This window comes from Misgurnus anguillicaudatus, chromosome 5 (assembly GCF_027580225.2).
Source record: "Misgurnus anguillicaudatus chromosome 5, ASM2758022v2, whole genome shotgun sequence".
Lineage (NCBI taxonomy): Eukaryota > Metazoa > Chordata > Actinopteri > Cypriniformes > Cobitidae > Misgurnus > Misgurnus anguillicaudatus.
In genome coordinates this window covers 8,364,201-8,387,629 of record NC_073341.2, presented here as the reverse complement: position 1 = coordinate 8,387,629, position 23,429 = coordinate 8,364,201, and the positions used below count along the sequence as shown (strand labels likewise).

At 37.0% G+C, this 23,429-nt stretch overlaps 1 protein-coding gene across 1 annotated transcript; it reads right to left on the bottom strand.

Annotated features, from left to right (window-relative positions):
• Positions 1 to 68: 68 nt before the first annotated feature.
• On the bottom strand, positions 69 to 3,666 carry LOC141363897 (uncharacterized). Its single transcript, XM_073867473.1, has 2 exons — positions 3,133 to 3,666; positions 69 to 2,062 (listed from the first exon to the last, which is right to left on the bottom strand). The coding sequence occupies exons 1-2, from the start codon at positions 3,463 to 3,465 to the stop codon at positions 506 to 508; spliced, it is 1,890 nt and encodes a 629-aa protein (XP_073723574.1). The 5' UTR covers positions 3,466 to 3,666; the 3' UTR covers positions 69 to 505.
• Between the last annotated feature and the right edge of the window lie 19,763 nt (positions 3,667 to 23,429).

The window sequence follows — 23,429 nt, the reverse complement described above, 5'->3', positions numbered from 1 at the left end:
AATGAAATCATATCAAGATATCGCAGGAAGCACAAAATTTGTCTATAAGGCTTGTACTTTTAATTTTGTGTTTTAAGGAATGTGTTCACAATGTATGCAAAAAAGTGTTTCACTTTCCCAAAAACGTACATTTTATTTAATTCTAGGTAAACGTTTTTTATTTGGCAAAAACAGAGAAGGCACCTTTAGTTTATTTGAAAATATCTGAAATGCAATGTGATGTTGACTGATAACATATATAAACTATAAAGCTGTTAAAGATTAAAATTATTTAAATTAATTTCTCAGGCTCATTTTTATGCATATAGTGCAAATAAGAAAAAAATATGATTTTCGTTAACAGTGCAAGAGAACACATAAACAGTTCAAAAGAACATGTGTGCATTCAAAGTATACAAAATGTCCAGCATGCAAACATGAACAACATCAGTATTAATAAAAATAATAATAATAAAACAATAATACTGTTATTAGTGCAAAAGAACAAACAACACAAAAATAAACACTATTCAGCACAAGAAGGGCAAAACCATGGCGTATCAGCAGAGGGTCTGTCCACTATTCCCACACAACTGAAGTGATACCACTGCACTGGGCAGTTCTCATTGTCACAGGCCACCATTTCACCCTCCTCTGGTCCGGCACAGAGACACCACACTTCCTTTGTTCTCTTGCCTGCTTTTTTGGAAGGCATCTTTCTTGGCCTCTTCCCATCTACTTGTTTTGGCTGTGGCTGTTGTATTTCCTGTAGCACGCTGTGACCAGATGATGGTTGAGAGGTAGGTGGGATAGTGAAATATTGCACAGCAAGTTCAGGGAGAGCCACCTTAACAAAGAAGTCCTGTGCCTTTTTTAGTCGTGCATTCCAAAAAGCACTATCTGGAACTATGCGCAGAATCACAATATCCTTCAAGGTCCACACTACAAAGTCGCAGTAGGAGCTCTCTGTCACAAACAGTTGGGTCTGGACTTGTGTGTAATACTGGTGATTCTTTTTAAGGTGCACCTGACCATGTACTACATGTAAGCAGAAGTTGCTGTCATCCGATGAACAAGCTTGAAGGATTGTGCAGTCCTTGTATTTTGCTGGGCATTTCACCTCCACGCAGCCTTTCCCACAACAGGTGCAGGTTACAATGGCATCTGGCGAGGCTCCTACCTGTGGGAAGGCCGGGTTAACAAAAAAACCACAGGTTTGCACTTGTCGATCAGTGTGCTGGTGTGCTGTTTGGGCTGTGTATGCCTGCCTCGCTGTCTCCTCGTGTCTGATTCCCCAACTGGTGGCAGCTGTTCCTGGCCCACGAGTTGGGTAACACACCCTCTTTACGATGGAGAGTGCTGGAGAACTGAGGTCTGTTCCATAGACGCTATGCATCGAGGAGGCCGTGACTCTCCCTGCCCGTGCAGCAAACCAAAGAGATGACGTGTGCTGTCCCCTTGTCCGTCTCTCCATCTGCACTGCCTGTTCCTCAGACACATCTGCAACAATCTTTATGGTCTGGCAGTGCTGTTGCAGCGCAGGTAGGTCACTCCTATTAAGGCCATTTCCATTAACCAGAGACTGTAGGCTCCGAATGGGCAGAACAGGATCTCTAAACAGCTCACAGTAGTCAGGGAGCACACGCAAAATGGCAGATTCTGTGCCTGTCGTGCTGATTTCCCGGTAGAATATTGCCAGCTTTTCTGGTGTTGGTGTTGGTGGTGGTGTTGCTTTGGCCATACGTGTTCTCTGCGATGCACTATTGTTGGTCTCACCATCAATTTGTCTGTCCAGAGATCTGCGTTTGGCTGCTGCAGATATAAAATTGATCCGGTGACCAACCTCTGGTTGCACCTTGTTGATGCTGCTTGGGAGCTTCCAGTACGCCGGCTTATCTGTCACCGTGGCCTTCTCCTTTAGCCGGACACAGGCATCGACCATGAAGAGCAGGGCTCCAACGTGAGTGCACGACTCCGCTACGCCAGCCATACAGGTGCAGTGGGCTGAACACACTTGCCCCGATGGTGTTAAGATCACCCACGGAGTAAGAGGAGGCTCACTGAGCCGCCGTGAATGCAGGACCTGTTAAATAAATAAAGGTAAATAAATTAGTGAAACCGTAAAAAGCATTTAAGACAAAAAGTGCCCATTTTTATTTCAAGTTTCAGTATACACTTTAGATTACCACCTGTCTGCAGCCTCGTCTGTATCTCATACACCTTGCATTCCCACTGTCGTAACACTTTACTTGAATAGGTGTGCATAAGACTGACATGACACCTTCATAATCATGAGATGACAGATGTCATGAATATGAAGGTTTTATGTATGTTTATGACAGCTGTCATTAAGTGTCATTCGCTGAATTATGACATTTTTTAATGCAAATATGACATTGTTTAAGATGTCTTTGTCATAACAACTTAACATAAACCAATACATCATAAAATATCAGTGTGTTTCTCATAACAACTTAACATTACCAAGAAAACATAACCTGTCATAAACATGACATAGAAGATTAATTGTCAAAATTAAGTAACTACTATATTGATTACATTTGTTCAATTTGTACCACTGTACTTGAGGTAAAAAAAAAATGACCCGGCTATATAATAATTTGTATTAACAATTAATGACATTTTAATGACAAATTAAAATTGTACCACTGCAGTTGAGATAAAGAAAAACATTCATGACACAGTTATAAGGGCCTCATGACAGCCAATGTCAAAATCAACCACATGAAAGTTTAATGTAATGTTAACTCATAAAGCTAAGTAGTTTCTTAAGTTTAATCATTAATCTGCTATGGCATGTTTATAACAATTTATGTTGGCTTGGTAATGTCAAGATGTTATGACACTGACAGGTTATGATGTATTGCTTTATGTCAAGTTGTCATAACAAAGACATCTCAAACAATGTCACATTTGCATAAAATCAAATTACAACTAACTTACATACCTAAACATACATAGCTTTAGCCTACATCACAACATGTTGGAAACGTTTGTGTACATTGAACATCTCGTTACATGAGTTAATGTTTACGAAACAGTCCCGGTTAATTACTTTGTCATTTTTGTCAAGAAGTGTCTGCTAAATGCAATGTAATTACAACACACTAAACACATAAGAAACTTAATTACCTTTGCAATTACAACGCTGTTTTCACCACCTGGAGGCTTGTAGATGGCCAAGTCCTGCACCCAGCCACAGCAGAAAGCCTCGAAACTTTCCAAGGACTTGTGGCTTTTAAATTCCTGCATTGTATAGAAGCTAACACCAAAAACAAGATAATTGACAATGTCCATGTATGTGCATGGAGGCAAATGGTCCAGGTCTCTGTGCCATTCCGCTGCAGGGAGTTCATATGGATCAATATGTTGGATGCATGAGAGCTTCTCCAAATACCGCCGTTTTGCGTTTGGTGTAAGTTTGTTTATATAAGGCCCCTTTTCTTTAACCTTATCTTTTTGCATTTCTTTTTATGCTTTCTCTCTGTTTATCGTATTTGTATATACGTTTCTGCTGCCGAAATAATAAATGCCCCAAAATTAAATAGCTCTGATAGTCGCGCCACTGTGAGGTTGCCTCTGGTAACCGATAGCGTCTCCTACCATCATGGCCGACCGGCTCTGACCCCGCCCAAATCGGCACGTGACTCCTCATTCTCAATAGCAAAGAAATGCATTCTGCTCAATTGAAATCAACAAAGACCCCCATCATTTAAACTGTTTAAACAAATCCTAAATGAAACTAAGACTGGAACAACGCACATACACCCTAAAACATAAGGGAGACGCATTCCGAAGGATATGGGAACCACTTATGGACCTCTGACGCTACCATGTCATAACAGGGTTTGGCATGTTTACATAACTTGTAATGAATCGTGATTTGTGACCATGGACCGACTTGATTTAATTTGCTATATATTTATTTATTTATTTATTTTTTCTTCTTTTCTGTTAATTACTATTATTTATTCATTTTTATTTCTTGTGATTTTATTCCTTTTTCTTTCTGTCTGCTTTGTTAACAAAATGTACAAAATCAATAAAAAGATAATTGAAAAAAAAAAATACCTAAAGGAAGACTTTTAAACAGTTTTTCACAAAATTGAGAGAAACTACGAGAAAACTGGCAGAGAGCAGCTACAAAAGGCCATAAAACTCACAGAACCAGAAGGAAGTAGTGCGAGTACAGATGTACAAGCAAAATTTCATTTTGGGGAAAGATTTTCTCCTAAAAGTGCCTTTTTGGACAAATTAATATATATTTTAAAGGCTAAACTCCAGTGGATTTCTGCATATTCAAAAAACGACACCTAACTGCCAGCAACAGTCACATTATTTGAAGAATGCCAGAATCCATCCCCATCAAATATCCACCTTCAGCTACAAATGAGACCTTAAAGAAAAGGCATAAAGAGAAACTCCTGAAGGAAAACACAGAAACACTGTACTCAGACCTGTATAAGAGCGGAGAGGTCAGCAACATCATCTTTTATACAGAAGACCCAGAAGCCTGGCACTCGGCGATCAGACATCATTACCCCTCAGTCATCAGAAAGGGCATCAGTAATGGATGGAAACTACAGGTTAAAGATAATGATGATTCAGATTCTGTCATGATAACAGCCAACCTATATAAAAACGGGACGGTCATGATTCAGGGGAATCTGAAACTGTTTGAAAATGATTTCACTCAGATAAAAGAAGATGCTCAACAAAACAAGAGCAATCACACAACACTGAAGCAGACTGCAGACACATCCACCTGTCAAGCTACCAATGAACAGTCGGAGGATGACAGTGAGGAGATCTCTGTCCTGCACAACATCATCAGGGACATGAAGGAACAGTTCAGAGAGATGGAGCTGGAACTGGTTCAGCTGAAAGAGGAGGTACATGGAGGAATACAGCAAACCAAACAAACAGAGAACCAAGAGGATTATAGGAAAGAAATAGCCATGTTAAAAGAGGAATTTCTGGAACTGAAAAAACAAAGGGAAGAATACAACAAACAACTTTGTACAATAAGACATGAGATAGAAGAGCTGAGAGAGGACAGAAAGAGCTACAGAATTCATCTTCCAGTTCTGAAAGAGCAACTGACTCAGACAGAAGAAGATCAGCCGTCTCCTCAAACCACTGACACAAACATCAACAGCCCTCCTTCATCCAGCACCAACACAAATATCAGCAGCAGTCCTCGTCCATCAACCACCAACAATCAATCAAAACCTCAGATTGTACTTCTGATGGACTCAAATGGAAAATTTCTTAATGAAAAGAAACTGTTCCCAAAACAAAATGTCAGAAAAATATGGTGTCCGAACACAGAGAAGGCCCTGGAGCTCCTATGTGAGGAACAACTGGGTTCCCCAAGTAACCTCATTATTCACACAGGAACCAACGACCTGAGAGTCCAGCAAGAGCGAGTCGCTACAGCTCTCATAAATGTGACGGAGAAAGCATCCACAAATTTCCCCACATCCAAAATCATTCACTCGACCCTGCTGCTGCGTCTAGACATTGTACCCTAAAGCCCAACGTACACCTGGCTCAACATCCTACTCTGAAGCTCAGCAGCCTCTATGACCACATCCATCTCCACAGGCGAGCAGTACCCATCTTTGCCAAGAGCCTAAAAGACACGACACTGAACCGCAGCTCCAGCACACCGCAGCTGCCTCGTCCACACCTCGTAAAACCATCTCAGCGCCCCCTTCACCATCAACCTCTTCATGAACGACATCAAATGGCAAGACCTGCAATCCCCTCTCAAACGCAGGGGCCGAACAGTCAGACGTATGCTGAAGCAGTCAGATCTCAGAGTCACTCCAGGACCAGCACAGGAAAAACTCAAACTTCATCCAGTGAGCTCAGAGATATACAGGAGATGCTTACTGTGCTTTGCTCTCATCTAATGGGTCAGTGAATGGACTGATATTGTTATTGTATGTGTGTATATATATGTATATGTGTGTGTGTATGTATGTATGTATATATATGTGTATATATATGTGTATATATATATATATATATATATATATATATATATATGTATATATATATATATATATATATATATATATATATATATATATATATATATATATATATATATTTAATTTTCTCTTTCATTGTATTAAGGGTATATATACTTATAGGAGTCTTTATCATATTTGTTTTTTTAATCAGTCAATTTAACAGACTGATGTTTGTCTTATTTCTAGAATAACAGGAAGATTTAGTTGTTAATGAGCTAATATTCCTTTAAAATCTCTTGTTGGAATATTCAAGGTTTGAAGTCCTCCATTTTTGGAGTAAAAAGTAATCACCCAGACTTCAAAAAAGAAATGCGTAATTCTGATATTATAATTTTACAAGAAACATGGAATGTAAAAGATTTAAACACTGGCTGTCCAATTGGATTTAGGGAATTAATTTTACCATCAACTAAACTAAAAGGGGTTTCTCAGGGCAGAGATTCAGGAGGAATGATCATATGGTACAAAGCTAAACTCACTGGATCCATATAGAAACAATCAAAACTGGAGAATTTAATGTTTGGCTAAAAATCCAAAAAGATATCGGGCCCTATTTTAACGATCTAAGCGCATTGTCTAAAGCGCACAGCGCAACGTGTAAATGGGCGTATCCGAATCCACTTTTGCTAATTTAACGACGGGAAAAATGGTTTGTGCGCCGAGCGCATGGTCGGAAAGGGTTGGTCCTATTGTAATGGGAGTATTTTGGGTGTAACGTGCAGTAAACCAATGAGAGTCTCAGCTCTCATCCCCTTTAAAAGCAAGTTGCGCTGGCGCTATGTCTAATCCCTATTTAGATGACGGACTTTGTAAACTGAAAAACTAAGCGAAGGAAGAAGATCCCCAGTTTAAGATTAATGTTAAATAATTGTGTTGTTTTTCACTTGTATTGCAATTGTTATTTTTTATTAAAACCTTTAAACCCCGTTTTCTTTTAGTCATGGAAGTAAAAAAGCAGGCTTGTAATTGCTTTACATGTATGGCTATCCAATATCATCAAAAAATAATTTACAAGTATGTAAGAAAAGGTTTGTACTGTAAATACTTTATTTGTAACAAACAGGAGATAAAGAATTTACAAACGGCTCTATGCGCGTTTCAGCACTTTGGACAGCGTTTTTTTTAGCAAAGAGTTTTTATAAGCATTACTTAAAAATGTTTCTCATCTCACCATATCCGCAGGTACAGAGTTATCATATAATAAATCCGTGAGGTAGCATAAAAAAAAAAAAATTAAAAACAGATGCATTTGTTTAAAGCAAAGCATTTATTTACTTACCAGGCTGCAGGTGAAGCAGCTCTTTGCGCCTTCTAACGTCTCATAATTAGTCCTCATTTATGTCCAAGAGACTCAATAATAATCTTTTTCATTCAATCCTTTAATCTTTCATATTTAAAAGCATTTTTGTGCTGCTGGGCATTCATGTACTTTGTGATAAGCAAACCCGCGTTGTCCTCCCGTTTATAGGCGCATATTACTAATGCGCTCTTTAAATAACATAAAACACATTGCACCATTGACTTTAGACCAGGTTTTTGTTGGTCAATGGCGTAGTCTATTTTAGTTGCCTCAAAATAGCAACGCGCCAACAATGCGCCTGAACACACCTAGTTTTCAGACCAGAACGCCCACGGGCGCAAAAGGGGGCGCAAACGCATCCGCCACCCAAACAACGCGGCGCCAAACGCGAAAACCAGGGTGGAAACCAGCGAAAGACACCCGCGTCGCGCATTGCGCCGGGTGTAAGATAGAGCCCATCGTCTCCACAGACCAGCACATATTTTTATGCGCCACTTATTTACCCCCAGCTGAATCTCACTATTCAAATCAAGAAACATTTTCTATCCTACAAGATGAGATCTGTCATTTCCAAACAAAAGGACATGTTTTAATATGTGGCGATTTAAATGCCAGAACTGGAAATGAGTCAGACGAGATTAACACACAGGGTGATAAATATATCACAAATACATTGCCCTCAATCCGCCTGAGAAACAACTATGACAATATCACAAACAAAAGTGGGAAAAGCCTTCTGGAGCTGTGTAAATCACTGGGCCTGTATATAGTCAATGGCCGCACACGGGGAGACTCTTTCGGTTCTTATACGTTTAACTCTTTACGGGGCAACAGCACTGTTGATTATTTTATTACAGATATTGATCCTGTGCATATCAGAGCTTTTACAGTCAATCCTCAGACACCTCTGTCAGATCACTGTAATATAACTTTATACATAAAACAAACTCAAACCAATCAAACATATAAACAACCCTCTCAGTTAAAAAGACTACAACAACCATACAAGTGGTCTGAAAGCGGCAAAGAACAATATCAAAGTGCAATAGAAAGCCGTAACATCAAACTACTGCTGGACAAATTTATAACAAACCCATATCCACATAATGAAGCAGGAGTAAATCTGGCACTAAATTATATTAACAACATATTTCACCAATTAGCATCCATGTGTAATTTGAAAAAATCCCCAAAAAGAAAACCAAAAAAACTGCAATGAAAAATGGTTTGACAGCTCATGTAAAAGAATTAGAAAGACGGTACGAACTCTATCAAATAAAAAACACAGAGATCCTGACAATCAAGATCTTCGACATCAATACTACGAAGCTCTGAAAGAATACAAACAAACTCTAAGAGAAAAGAAGGAAAACACACAAATGATTTATTTAATGAGATGGAGGAGTCAATAAATAACAGTAACTTCTGGAGTAAGTGGAACAATCTCTATAGATCTCAACCAAAAGATCTGGCCATTCAAAATGGAGATCTATGGACGACACACTTTAAAGATTTATACAAAACAACAGAAATAACCCCTGCGCAAAATGAATTAAAAGCGAAATTAGAGATCTTAAAACATACAATAAAAGAAAACCAAAACCCTCTTGATTTCCCGATCTCAGTAAATGAGGTCACTGATAAAATACATGCGTTAAAATCAAATAAGGCAAGCGGCATAGATGGTATTTTAAACGAAATGATCAAACACACAAATGACAAATTTAAGACAGCAATTACTAAATTGTTTTACATTGTTCTGAGTAGGGATGGGAATCGAGAACCGGTTCTACTTAAGAACCGGTTCCCAGTGAATCGATTCCTTTGAACCTTAAGCATGCCTGCTTAGCGATTCCGCTCGTTCCAAATCTGTCATGACGTCACACACACACTGTGTTGTTTTGGTTTAGAACGCAGCAAACATTGCATCGAGGCAGAACAATCCAAAGTTTGGTTATATTTTGTGGTGGGCAGAGGCAGAGCGAGGCTTCGCGAAACACTGAAACAGTTGAATCAGTAACTTATATTTCACGCGAACATACGACAATACGGTCGCGTTGCAGGAGGTTGCAGGACTGTCGCGTGTTTGATACACTATTACACAACAACACCAGTGAGTCAAGCACCAGCAGAGCTAACGGGACGCCATCTGTTATTAATGCAGAATGTAATGTGTTAATGTTAATGTAAGCGCCATTTCATTATGTAAACTTTTACTATACGGGTAATATCCGTTGTCATTGTCCATCAAATTGCTGACGGGCAGAGTCTGGCTGGCTCTCACACTGGCTCAGAGAGATTGCAGAAAGTATCTCTCGTGCACTTCTAGCTACACCATTTACAGAGGCAGGGAGGAATAAAATGACCGAGGCGAGGATAAACACATTTCACCGAGCAGTACAGGCGGACACTACTTAAGTATTTCTACTTAAAAGTACATTTTCAAGTATTTGTATTTTATCAGTGTTTTTGTATTTTTTTGAAAACATACATTCCAAAGCATATTATCATATTTTTAACTCCAATACATTTCATAATTTCAAGTTTTTGGTTTATATTAAATATTTAAGTACATTAAAAATCTAGTAATGCTTTTTACTTTTACTTAAGTAGAAAGTACTTTTACTCAAGAAAAGTAAAAGTACACAATTTTTATGTAATTATGTATTCAATCAATTTTAATATGCAATATAAATACACAGTATGATTCTATGCTTTAGAATGTAGTGAACATTTTTTAGTAAAGTAATTTTTTCCCAAGACAACACTCTGATAAAGCACAGATGCTTGGAAAATGAAACTAAAATACTCAAGTAGTGTCCACCTCTGCCGAGCAGTGACTAAGTTTGTGGTAAAGGGTTTGCATCCGTTTGCCACAGTAGATGCATCTGCATTTCGGTAGGTTAATTTGCTGTATTTTGTCCAGCATCATGTCTTTAAAAGAAAATAACAAATGCATGCATGACCAAAAGTTGCATGTTTTATGTCAGTCTAGTTCTGTTTTATTAATTCCTAGTCCTATCATATATTTACTGGTTGAGAAACACTGCCCTATGCTATAGGTCCCTGGACTTACTTTAAGAAGTAGCTCACCTTCTTTTAAGTTTGTTCTGAGGTTGCTACACATAATGTGTGTATACTCTGTTCTGTGTCTTCTGAACAGAAATTAAAGCGAGTTAATACAAAGATACAAATTTGTACTTATTCCCTCACCCAATGAGAATCGATAAGGAATCGGATCGATAAGCAACATCGATAATGGAATCGGAATCGTTAAATTCTTATCAATTCCCATCCCTAGTTCTGAGAGTGGGATATTTTCCAGACACCTGGAACCAGGGCCTAATTACACCCATCTTCAAACATGGAGACAAATTTGATCCAAACAGTTACAGGGGCATTTGTGTGAACAGCAACCTGGGCAAAATATTCTGTTCAATCATCAACACAAGACTGCAAAATTTTCATAAAACAAATGAAATCCCAGAGAAAAGTCAAATAGGATTTCAGCCCAAACACAGAACATCAGACCACATTTACACCCTCCACACTATCATTGACAAAAATATACACCAAGAGAAAACTAAAGTCTTCGCTTGCTTCATTGATTTTGAGAAGGCTTTCGACTCAATCTGGCATGAAGGACTTTTCCTAAACCTTCTGGAAAACGGGATTGGGGAAAAACATTTGATTTAATCAGCAGCATGTATAAAAACAACACGTGTGCTGTGAAGATAGGCAACAGACGAACAGAATTTTTCTCGCAGTGTCGAGGAGTCAGACAAGGTTGCCCACTGAGCCCCACATTATTTAACATTTATATAAATGAACTGGCCAAAGCATTAAATAATTCGACCGCTCCCGGCCCAACCCTGACCGAATCTGAAATCAAATGTCTCCTCTTCGCAGATGATCTAGTCATTCTGTCAAAAACAAAAGAGGGACTACAACAGCTCCTCAACATCATAGATACTTTCAGTCAAACCTGGGCTCTCAAAATTAACCAAACAAAAACCAAAATCATGATTTTTCAGAACAGATCCAGGTGTAGGGAAAATAGATACACTTTCAGAGTAGGACATCAAGTACTCCAACACACTTATGATTACACCTATCCGGGATTAAAAATAAGTTCAACGGGAAACTTTAATCTGGCTGTTAATGATTTGAAAGCAAAAGCAATGAGAGTTTACAACATGATTAAAAACACAATTCGATATGAAATCCCAATACAAACATGGTTAAAAATCCTAAAAGCAGTTATTGAACCCATTGCGTTAAATAGCAGTGAGGTATGGGGGCCACTAAAATCACAAGACTTCTCTAAATGGGAAAAAGAAGAAATTGAAACTGCATACACAAATCTGTAAGAACATCCTAAAGGTGAACAGATCAACCCCAAACAACTCATGCAGAGCTGAATTAGGACAATACCCTTTAATAATCAGCATCCAGAAAAGAGCCCTGAAATTCTATGAACATCTAAAAAGCAGTGACCCAATATCATATCAAGCTCAAGCCCTTCAGTACCACCAGCAGAACCCCAACAAAAGTGGACTTTTACAACTCATACAAAAACTACATCCAAACCAGCACAACACAATATGGCCCAATCAAATTATCACATTACAAAAACAAAACTACATTACCTATTGGAATGATATCACTAAAACACAGAAGAAGATGGAACTCTATTTACAATTAAAGAGAGACTACAAACCAGCAGAATATCTGAGCTGTGTTAAAGATCATAAAGTGAGAAAGACAGTAAGTAAATACAGATTAAGTGATCACTGTTTGGCTATAGAAAGAGGACGTCACAGACAGAGATATCAGCCAAGAGAAGAGAGATTGTGTTTATTGTGTTCTCAGAGAGATGTTGAAACAGAAGAACACTTCCTTCTACACTGTCAACATTATGACAGCATCCGCTCACAATACTTTACACAATTTCAGAACATAGAGCCAAACTTTATCACACTACGAAATTCAGAAAAAATAAGATATATTTTAGGAGAAATGCCCACTTTGATAACAGTAGCAGCAAAATATATAACAGCCTGCCATAAACATAGAGAGACAGCCAGTAAATAAAAAGGTAACACATTGTAATATATTTATTTTGTATGTATTTATTTAGTTATTTATTTATTTTACATTGTTCTTGTTTATTTATTTATTTTACTATGTATGTATTATTATTTCTTAATTGTCTATGTTACTAAAGCTTTGGCAATACTGTACTATAAGTCATGCCAATAAAGTTTATTGAAATTGAATTTGAGAGACCGAAAGAGAGAGAGAAAGAGAGTCTGAGTGTGTGTGTGTGTGTGTGTGTGTGTGTGTGAGAGAGAGAGTCTGAGTGTGTGTGTGTGTGTGTGTGTGCGTGTGTGTGTGTGTGTGTGTGAGAGAGAGAGAGAGAGAGACCGAAAGAGAGAGAGAAAAATAGAGTCTGTTTGTGTTGTGTTGTTTGTGTGCTGTGTTTTTTGTGTTGTGTGTGTGTGTGTTTGTTTGTTTGATTGTTTTGTTTTGTTTGTTTGTGTGTGTGACAAATCATTATAAATAGTTTTTTCAATTTATTAAAGTGCTCATATTTCTGGGTTTTGTGGTGTTCATTTGTGTCTCTGATGCTTCCACACGCATACAAACTTGGAAAAAAATCCATCCATGCTGTTTTGAGTGAGATACACGTTTCTGAATGTCCTCTGCCTTGAGTCTCAGATTGCACAAGTTCAAACTCAGCTCCATTGTGACTTAACTAGCCGTTTCTTCACATTCCGTTTGAATTTTTCCGCCCACCATCCCACTCGCAGGTCTCCACCCACCAGGTAGCTAGAGAGCACAGAGCAGTCACTTCGCTGATACCCTCTGTGCTGTTAACATGTCTCACTGAAATAACAGCGCTATTTGGATTATATTCCCGCCTACTTTTAAAAACAAAGTTTAAACGCGTGTTTATTGGAACCTAAAGAGTAATCTTGTATACAGTGTGTTACGACATAAATAGTCCTCAGATTGTAGGCGATAAGACATAAATAGTCCTCAGATTGTAGGCGATAAGACGTTCATGCGAAATCTGATGTAAAAAACAGACTATGTATCTATATTTCACGGATTATACGCATTTGTGGACAAAAATGGTCATTGGATTTTATTGGACTTTCATGGATTATTCACACATCTAAAACAGACTTGATTCGATTCACGATCGTTATATCAATACAAAAGGTAAGAAGTCACGTTATATTTTACATGTTGTCATCTTCTGTCACAAACTACATTTATGATGCTAGAGCATCTGTATCTCAAAACAGAGACATACATTAATGCTAATCTCGTAAATTATACCTTTTAAATGTATAGTAATGTGAATAATATTGTTTAGACAGTATGCTATATAGATATTTTTTTGCAGGCTAGATAGTTTGCAGCATGGTTTCGAAAGTTAAAAAAATATTTAACTGCTTTATTTTACAATTCTACATGAACTAAGTAATAGTGCTTTGCCAAACTAAAAGTGTTTAGCCAATCTAACCGAGACCGGGCCTTACCGACCCGGCTTTTTTGACGAGGCTAACGTACCCCCGCGTCTCTTATAACTTTACGGTCCGGACCTCCCGCTAGCTTCTAGCAATTAGCACGTGTTCCACAAGCAGTATACATCCCCCGCCGGGTCTAAATTTCTGTAATTTGCGAAAATAATGCGTTTGAAAATGTTTTATAACGGGAATATGTTAGCATTGTCCATGGAAAACGAGTGTATTGTTGAGACTGCTACATCACAATTTACTCTGGAATCATTATGTGTCATGAGTTTCTTCTCCTGGAGTGTATTTATTAGTGATACTTTTCTGCATGATTTGTCTGTTGGCAACATAAACCGTTAATAATAATATGTTAAAATAACACAGTATGGTCTGTACTGCTCACGATACCACTGAGCACGCGCACGGGCACATGACGTTAGTAGTGGGGCGTGATCAAAGGAGCAGCAGCTCATAAATATGTAATGACCACCTTAAAACGGCACAATCTGAAATGCACTGAAACAGAGGCTCCTAGAGATGGGTAACAATCTTTTCCTACAAGCAATTTCAAGCAAACAACTTTTGAAACATGCTTTATGGAACTCATACACCTATTTAACTTGTGGAAAAGCAGTCATAAGATGGGCACTTTAAAATATCTTACTTTACTGCAACAATTTGTTTCTGCTTTTTTATCATATTTATAGTGTGTGATTTGTAAAATACCTTATCCTACATCACTTCCTACATCACATATTTTGATTTTGGACGTCTGGTCCCTTTTTTTATATCACAATATTATATTATTGTTAAGTAATGAATATTATCCTACTATGAGTGAATAGAAAAATATGCCGAACCATGTGTCCTGTATCATAGCTACATGAATGACCTTTGCAGCAAAAAAAAAAATGCGTAAAAATCTGTTCGGTATTCAGTAAGATATTATTAATTTAATGCGCTGACAGCTCATTGCACCGGCCATACTAATTACACTGAGTGGAGCGGGTGACCGATCTAAGATGGCGGCCCCACGGCTCGTCCGCGCCAGTAGCGGTCGATAGGGTATCTATCTATATGATGACTATGGGCGCCGCCAATTCTTCTGAAACGGCCGTAATCCTGTCGGAATCCTACAAAACTTAAGGCTAAGCCGTTTTGTGGAATACAGATTAGTTTATTTCTTTATTTGAAAAGGATCCCCATTAGCTGACGCCGAAACGACAGCTAGTCTTCCTGGGGTCCAAACAATACATAAAACATCATTACAATCACAATTACTTCCAAATATATCATGATAATAAAATATTAAGAAAACAACATAACACACAATCAAACCCTACTCAACCAATCCAAAAAATATGTCAAATGCTGAATGGCTTGCGTTGAGCCACCGTAGCGGAACATCTGCGTGCTGCGTATGTCATAAACTGTAGAGAAAAGTTCGCGTCTGGTCTGAGAGAAGAGATAAAGAGCAGACATATGGATGCATATCACATTTGATTCTTTCAAGGGACCCTTTGTTAAACTTGTGATGCTACAATCAAAACAAAAGTGAAGCGGGATCGCAGGAGGGTCATACTCAAAGGCAAGCACAAATGTTTTATTTACTGATGTTTATCAGCTACATAACTTGATATAACTCATAAACCAGTGATGTCTTGTAATGATTGCCTGAGTAACTTAAGTTATAAGATTGATAATAAGTGTACAATTTCACTGTCCTCACATTTAAGTATGTAATGTATTTACTGTAAAGAGGGATGCATGACTGAAGAAATGTAGTGCACTTAATGTGAGATAGTGGTGTTACGTCTACTACATGTGTTTTCAATTAATCTTTCAAATGAACAACTTCACGTTTTTAATATGCATTTCTGTTACTGTTTATTAACTGTAACAACCTACTGGACTCTAATACTTGAATTTTTAAAAAACATTAACATTATAACTTTTTTAGGATTGGCCTATATAAGAATATTTGGTAACACTTTACAATAAGGTTCATTGGTTAACATAAGTTAATGTATTAACTAACTTGAACAAACCATGAGCAATACATTTGTTACAGTATTTATTAATCTTTGTTTTTAGTTAATAAAAATTTAAGCTTTAATTGTTTGTTCATGTTAGTTCAGAATCCATTAACTAATGTTAACAAGATTTTAATAAAGTATTAGTAATTGTTGAAATTAACATTAACAAAAATTAATAAATGCTGTATAAGTGCAGTTCATTATTAGTTCATGTTAACTAATGTAGCTAACTAATGTTAACTACTGAACCTTATTGTAAAGTGTTACCATATATTTATAATCACAAAGTTAGGCTATATATTTGTCACCATGGCACATTCAAGTAGGCTATAATGACACTAGACTAAAATTACATGGGTTTAAATTAAATTTATTGTAGACTAAAATCTCATGGCATTTAGTTGAATAAATTGAACTAAAACTAAATCAATTCAGATGACAAAAATATGACTAAAACAAATTAAATTTGAGTCAAAAGACTATGACAATGTTTAATCTGTGTTTGTTCTGCCATGTCAAAATATTGAGGTGTTTGATTTCTTTTCTATATTAGGAAGTAAAACCTCATAAAAAAACTGTCTTAGTTTTCACTGACCTACAATGTCTCTTTGTGTTGAGGACTACTGCATCTTTGAGCCAACATTCAGTACGAGTAAAAATACTTAAGTACTTTTAAATTGGGTTACTTTAATGCTTTTACTCAAGTCGTATTTAAATTGGTGACTTGTAACTTGTAGTGGAATAATTTTTACAGTAAGGTATCTGCACTTTTACTCAAGTATGGCTTTCACCTACTCTTTACACCTCTGGTAGAATCATCAGCAAACATAGTCAATTAAGCCTTATTGAGTATATACGGCATATCATTTATAAAAATTGAAAATAGCAAAGGTCCGAGGCAGCTACCTTGAGGAACACCACACTCCAGGGACTTGCTACAAGAAAATGCTCCATTAAAATAAACTCTTTGCGACCTCTCCGACAAATAGCTCTTAAACTACTTGATTGCTGAGGAAGCAAAGCCATATTTAATAAGTTTGGAAATCAAAATTTCATGGTCAATCACATCAAAGGCAGCACTAAAGTCTAGTAGTAGTGTACCCACTAGCATTGATTTATCAATTGATGCTAGCCAACTGTCCAACATTTGTATCATAGCAGTACTGGTGGAATGACCATTCCTATATGCATGTTAAAACATTGTAGTCAACTCATTATTAGAAAAGTAATCTCGCACTTGCTCAAATACAATATTTTCCAATAATTTTCTTAGAGCAGGCAAAATGCTAACAGGCCTGTTTTTTGGACCACAGAAAGTTGCTTTTGTGTCTTTGGTTAAAGGAATTATCTTACTCGCTTTCCAAAGTTTTGGACACTCACCACCTATCAGACATCTGTTAAAAATGTGACAGATTGGTTTAGAAATATGTCCAGCTGATAACTTCAACAGCCTACTATCCAAGTTGTCCAAACCAGCAAACCCACCCACCGTCAAAGATCTCAACAACATTTCCACCTGCACAACATTTTTAACCTGCTGAAATTCAAATGTACACAGTTTATCTGTTTACCTTTCAATTAGCTCATTTGAGTTGAAATCAACAGTATGTTTCATTGTCTCTCTAATGTTAGAAACCTTAGTAACGAAATAGTCATTAAAACAATTTGCGATCTGTATTGGCTTAGTCAAATATACTCCATTCAATTCAACAAAAGAAGTGCCAGCCGTAGATTAGTGCAACCATAAACACAACAACCAGACATTTTGAAGCTAGAAAACCGTTTTAATAAACTTTTCTGATCTGATAACCAGTTAGAACCAATGGGGAACAACACCACTTCCGTTGCCTAAATGTGTGCGCAACTATTTGATAACGTGAGCTGTAAAAGGGTCTATTGCAAAGATGGAAAAAACAAGACTTGACAAGCTGATTGATGTGGGGATCAAAACATAGCCTATAATCGAACAACACACCAAGGTTTCGTATAGTGGAAGAGGGTTGAACCAGAACACCGTCAATGTTAATAGCATGAAAGTCATGTTAGGTAAGATGAAGTGATTTAGGGGCTACTAGCAAAAGTTTTTTCCATGTTTCATTTTTAGAAGTTGTCATCCATCAATTTTTTGTTAAAGATAAAAGGTTCTAAAAAACAAATGGATGCATTCACACTGGACTATAAAATTGGACTTCATTGTCGTGATATAGGTCTTAAATTTAATTCATTATGGTCTTAAAAAGGTCTTAAAAAGTCTTAAATTAGACTTGGTGAAACCTGCAGAAACCCTGCGTAAGCATGATGTTAAAAAAGGGGGAGGGAAAACAGAGTTAGGTTGTACAGCAAAATAAATTTGGGTGTCATTAGCATAACTGTGGAAATTAAAGCCATGGCGCCGGATGATCTGACCTAGGAGAAGTGTGTAGATTAAAAAAAAAAGTGGACCAAGGACAGATCCTTGAGGTACTCCACGGAAGAGGGTGACAGAATGAGAATTCAATTTGTAAATGCTAACGAACTGTTGCCTATCTGTGAGATATGAAGTTAACCATTTTGAAGCAGTGTCTGAGATGCAGATTGCGGACAAACAGGACAAAAGTACAGAGTGGCAGATGGTATCAAAAGCTGAACTCAGGTCCAAAAGGACCAAAATGCTGAGGATACCAGAATCAGAGGTGAGGAGGAGGTCATTCACCACTTTGAGAAGAGTAGTCTCTGTACTATGGAGGGGGCGAAAACCAAACTGAAATGGTCCCTGTACATTATTTTTGTACATGCGAGTCTGCAGTTGTGTGGCAACCACTTTTTTTTTAGGAATTTAGACAAAAAGGAAGCCAGAAGCAATCATTTCCTTCTCAATGGACTCCCATCTTGTCCTCACATCAACTTTAGTGTCCTCTTGGCTGAAATCGTCCATGTTGGACAGCCTAAACAGATGTGCTAATATACAACCAATCAAATAAAAACTAGTCATTATCTGCATTCACTATAACAAAAAAAAAAAAACAATACACCCTCACTGTGTTTTACCTGGTAAATCAAAAGCAATTTTCCAGTTTCCATCTACAATCAAAATGAGAGGGCTGTGGTCACATCTGACACATGAATAGCTATAAGAGTACTCCCTCAGAGCAGAGAAATGATAAAATGCCTTTTGAATCAGATTGCGTGGAACAGTGAGGTTGGCATGATCCTCCATTGTTTGCAAAAAAACATCCTAGGGCAATATGATTCTATAAAAAACAAACTCACATTAATAAAGATGTAGAAGCATGTGAAATGTAAGTCATGCTTTCCTGTTATTCACTGCGAGTCCAGATGTTGTAGAGCAGTGGTTCCAAAACTTTTTCAGCGTGCGGCCCCCCTTGTGTACGGTGCATTCCTTCGCGGCCCCCCAAAGAAAATTTGTGACAAAAAACTGTTCTAACACTCAACATTTTAATGATAATAAAAAAAACATTAAATTATACAAAAAAGTAGTGCTTTTGGTTAGTAGCCTTATTTTTTTAGGTTTAATTACACAGAATTCATGATAAATTAATGTATTTCATAAAATATCATAAAACTGGGCCCCCCATAGCACCATCTCACGGCCCCCAGTTTGAAAACCACTGTTGTAGAGAACAGAGAGGAATGGTCAAAAAAGTCCTGTTATAATAATTGTGAAATCCATACTGATACTCCTGAAACCTCATTGGACGTCTACAAACAAGACACTTCTTCACATACACTGGCACACCTGGAGAACACAGACATTGTGTCTTTAACATTTGTAGCTTTTCTTTATGTGAAAATACATAAAGATATAAACATTTCTGAAAATAACCTCAAGTCACTGAGGATATGCCATACACCATCCCATGCCATGTAATTAGCACCCTTTCCCCCAAAGCTAGTGGTGTTGGGCCAGGGCAATAAGATCAGTTGGACTCCAGGGGTTCAAACAAGTCTGGGATTTGGCGCCCTTTTGTTGACAAATCCTCTGGAAGTTCTTCTGGCACCCTCTTTTTCCTCAACAAATAATCTGTCCAATCCTGTATTTCAGGAGAAACAAGTGCTGCCACTTCGGTCCACATCACTGTCTCCAGCATTTGGGTCAGTCTGACAAGAAAAGAGGTGGAAACAGCCACCACATGCTCAAGAACCTGTACACTGGCAGTGCCACTGGCCCACATGGCTATCAAAAGAAACTCTTGTCCTTTTAAACTGACACCAGTTGTCTCTTACCCCAGTAAACACAGAAAAATAAATAAACCTGACAGAGGTGCCAAAAAAATGGGAATCACACAATCAACACCACTAGTAAAACTTTTGATTCTGAGATGCAAACATCTTGATGGGTTCTGGACATTAGGCCACTGTCTACCATTGACTGCAAAAAATCCTCCCCAAGTGCTCTGAAGGTGCTCACACTCCATGCCTGGACTGCCACGTTCTACTCCAATCCTCATGAAATCACGACACAGAGGAGATTAACAGGCAATAGACCCTGAGACAATTCTCTAGGTCCATGGGAATCTTTTGGGGTGACAAAAATCCCATTTCTCTCATCAATACAAAATGCAAAATCTGCAACCAATACAAAGTGATGAGGGGGTTAATCTTAAAATGAATAATCAAAATAAATAAAATTTAACTAATTACATTACACATACCATGATTATGGAGGTGCTTTTTAAAGTCAGGTGCACGACACAAGATGTGCTGACACTTAGGGCAATGGCACCTCTTCCTTTGTTGGGAACTCCAACTAAAGCAAGGAATGCAATATTTTTCTAGAAAAACAGGAGAAAATGAATACATTTTACAGCCAACATGAACAAATGTGTGAAATGTGGTTTGTACAATGCTTATACGGATGTCATTATCTTCAAAATATATGGCATACTTTAAATGTTTGCTTGAAAGTGTTCAGGATTTAACATCACCCCAGCTGTACAGCAGGGACAACTGCCTGTCCCAGAATAGACTTCATCTATTCTAAAAGAAAGTCGAACACATGCATTATATTAGAGAAAATATCATACTTAAACATTAGCAAAACAAACTCATTCAAATATAAAAGGTAACATTACAGAAGTTGAATAACATTTTCCCATGGATAAGTTTATGCATGTTCTGTTTAAATTCACTTAAGTTAGTAAGATTTTGGAAACGTAATGAATTCTCACCTGTCATAACTGATAGACAGGTACAGTACACAAAAGGTGAAGACAGAAATAGAAAAAGCGAAGTTGGTGAATATCAGACAATTACCTGAAAAATTAAACACAAAAAAAAACTATGAAAAGTGGTGCATGTGTAGCTTCTAGAAATCCAGTGAAACAACATTCATTTTGTATTATTATTTTATATGATTTGTGACATAAAAATTATTGTTTGTGTTGCTTTGCTTTTTTAGATATTAAAAGAACATTTATAGGACATACTGAGGTCACGTAGCCCCCAACATGCTCCGAATACACCCAAAACAGTCTTAAACGTTTGTGCTACGTTTGTGATGGTTTGTGCAGGTAAAAATTTTGTTTGTGCTGCTTTAGATTTTATAATATTTGACATTGAATTATGGCAAAGACGTCACTCAGCCTCCCGCATGCTTCAGGTTCACCCAAACTATTCTTGTTTGATTGTGCTTTGTTTGTGCTGTAAAAAAAAAACGTTTGTGCAGCTTTTGTTTTTTAGATATTAAAATAATTTTGGCTATTTGCATGCTCCATGTTCACCCAAAATAGTCTCGTATGTGCTTTGTTTGTGCTGGTTAAATTTAGTTTGTGCTGCTCTTATAAGAAATTAAATTATATGCGATAACGTCACAGGCTCCATATGCTCACCCTAAATAGGCACTGTCATTCCTCCAGGTTTGTGCGATTAAAAGTTCCGCTAATGCATGCTCGCTCTTCGTCATGCATATGCTCTCTCTTCGTCATGCTCGCTCCAGTTTTCACAGCTTTCTCATAAAAAAAATTATCAAAATAATCCGAAATCAGATGCATGGTATTTTAAGCCTTCAGAAAAGGTTAAAGTCTTACTCTGTCCATCTTTACACTTTTGAAAACATTGGTAAGCAAAAAATAAATGCATAACATCGGACTCCATTCTCCAATGATTTGGTGAAATACTCCAATTATTTAAATACAAAAATTGTATCTGGTTATTATGAATTAAATTGTCTTTTTTCATGTAAATGTTTTTTTTTTTACTTTGTAAGTGTTTTCTTTATTAGAATCGTATTTTAACATATTGTGAGTAAATGTCGCTTATATAATGATGTATAATAAGCAAATGCTTCAGCCTACACCTTTTCGGTCATTATACATAATTATTATTTATTATTAATTATGAAAATTGCCTGTGAAGATCAAGATAAAATATATCATTAATTCTCATAATATATAAAACCAAGAATAACAGTTAATGTTATTGTGTTTGGATGATAATTGGCCATAATTAATGATTTATTAATGATTTTATTGATTTTGTGAAGAAATAATGAAATTACAATACTGCATATGTTAATTTATTTGTGCACAGAAACATAAATATAAATACCAAGTCTTTTTTGTTTTTCCTTTTGGTATTGTAAAGAAAAATTGAAAGAATTGTGATTTTGTTTTTAAAGAAAAAATAAAATAGTCTCTAGTCTATGGATGTCCCGATCCCACTTTTTCATTTCCGATCTGATTCCGATACCAGAATTCCGTATATCAGCCGATACTGATATCTGCCCGATACTGTTGTAATTAAATGTGTATAGTACTTTCTGCTACATCTAGTACCATTTTAAATCAATAATTTAAAATTATTTACAAGTTGCAGGAAATATTAGTAAATATTAATTATGACAGTGTTTAGGAGAACATATAATAGGTACGTTTGATCAATTAAGTATGCTAAATATATTTTTCTTAATTGCGTAAAACTTTCATAGTAAAAAAGCTTTAGTGTGCAGATGGTTACTTTGGGAAATACGCGCTTGACCGGACTTTTTATGCACATTCCGGGTGCAGAATTGATGCGCCTAAGTCATAACACCCTACGTTCATGGGGTTTCTGGGTGCAAAATTGATGCCCTTGAAGCATCCTAATCCTCGCACCGCAATGGAAAGTTCATAACTGTGAAAACGCAAAGAGAATAGATGCATCGTGTGCTCAGCTCAAAGTGAATTGCATCCATCCAACGGCTTACTGAGACTTTATAAAATCAGATCTTTAAAATAGCGTAAAGTTATCTTATGTGTGCGTGCGTGAATGACGCATTCATACTTCCGCTTCACCAGTGAATTAACCCAGTTTGTGAGTAAGTTACAGTGTTTCTGTGCACTTAAAGGAGTCATATTTCAGATTGCATGTTTTCCTTTGTTTTTAGAGTGTTAAATGATGTCTGTGCACATAAAAGTATGGAAGCATATGGGTAGCTAAATTCAATTTAGAATGTAATATGCAATATGACAATGCAATATGTAAAATGACAATGCATTTCTGTATTTAAGTTTACATTTTCCATTCATTTATGTGCAATCCTTGGTGC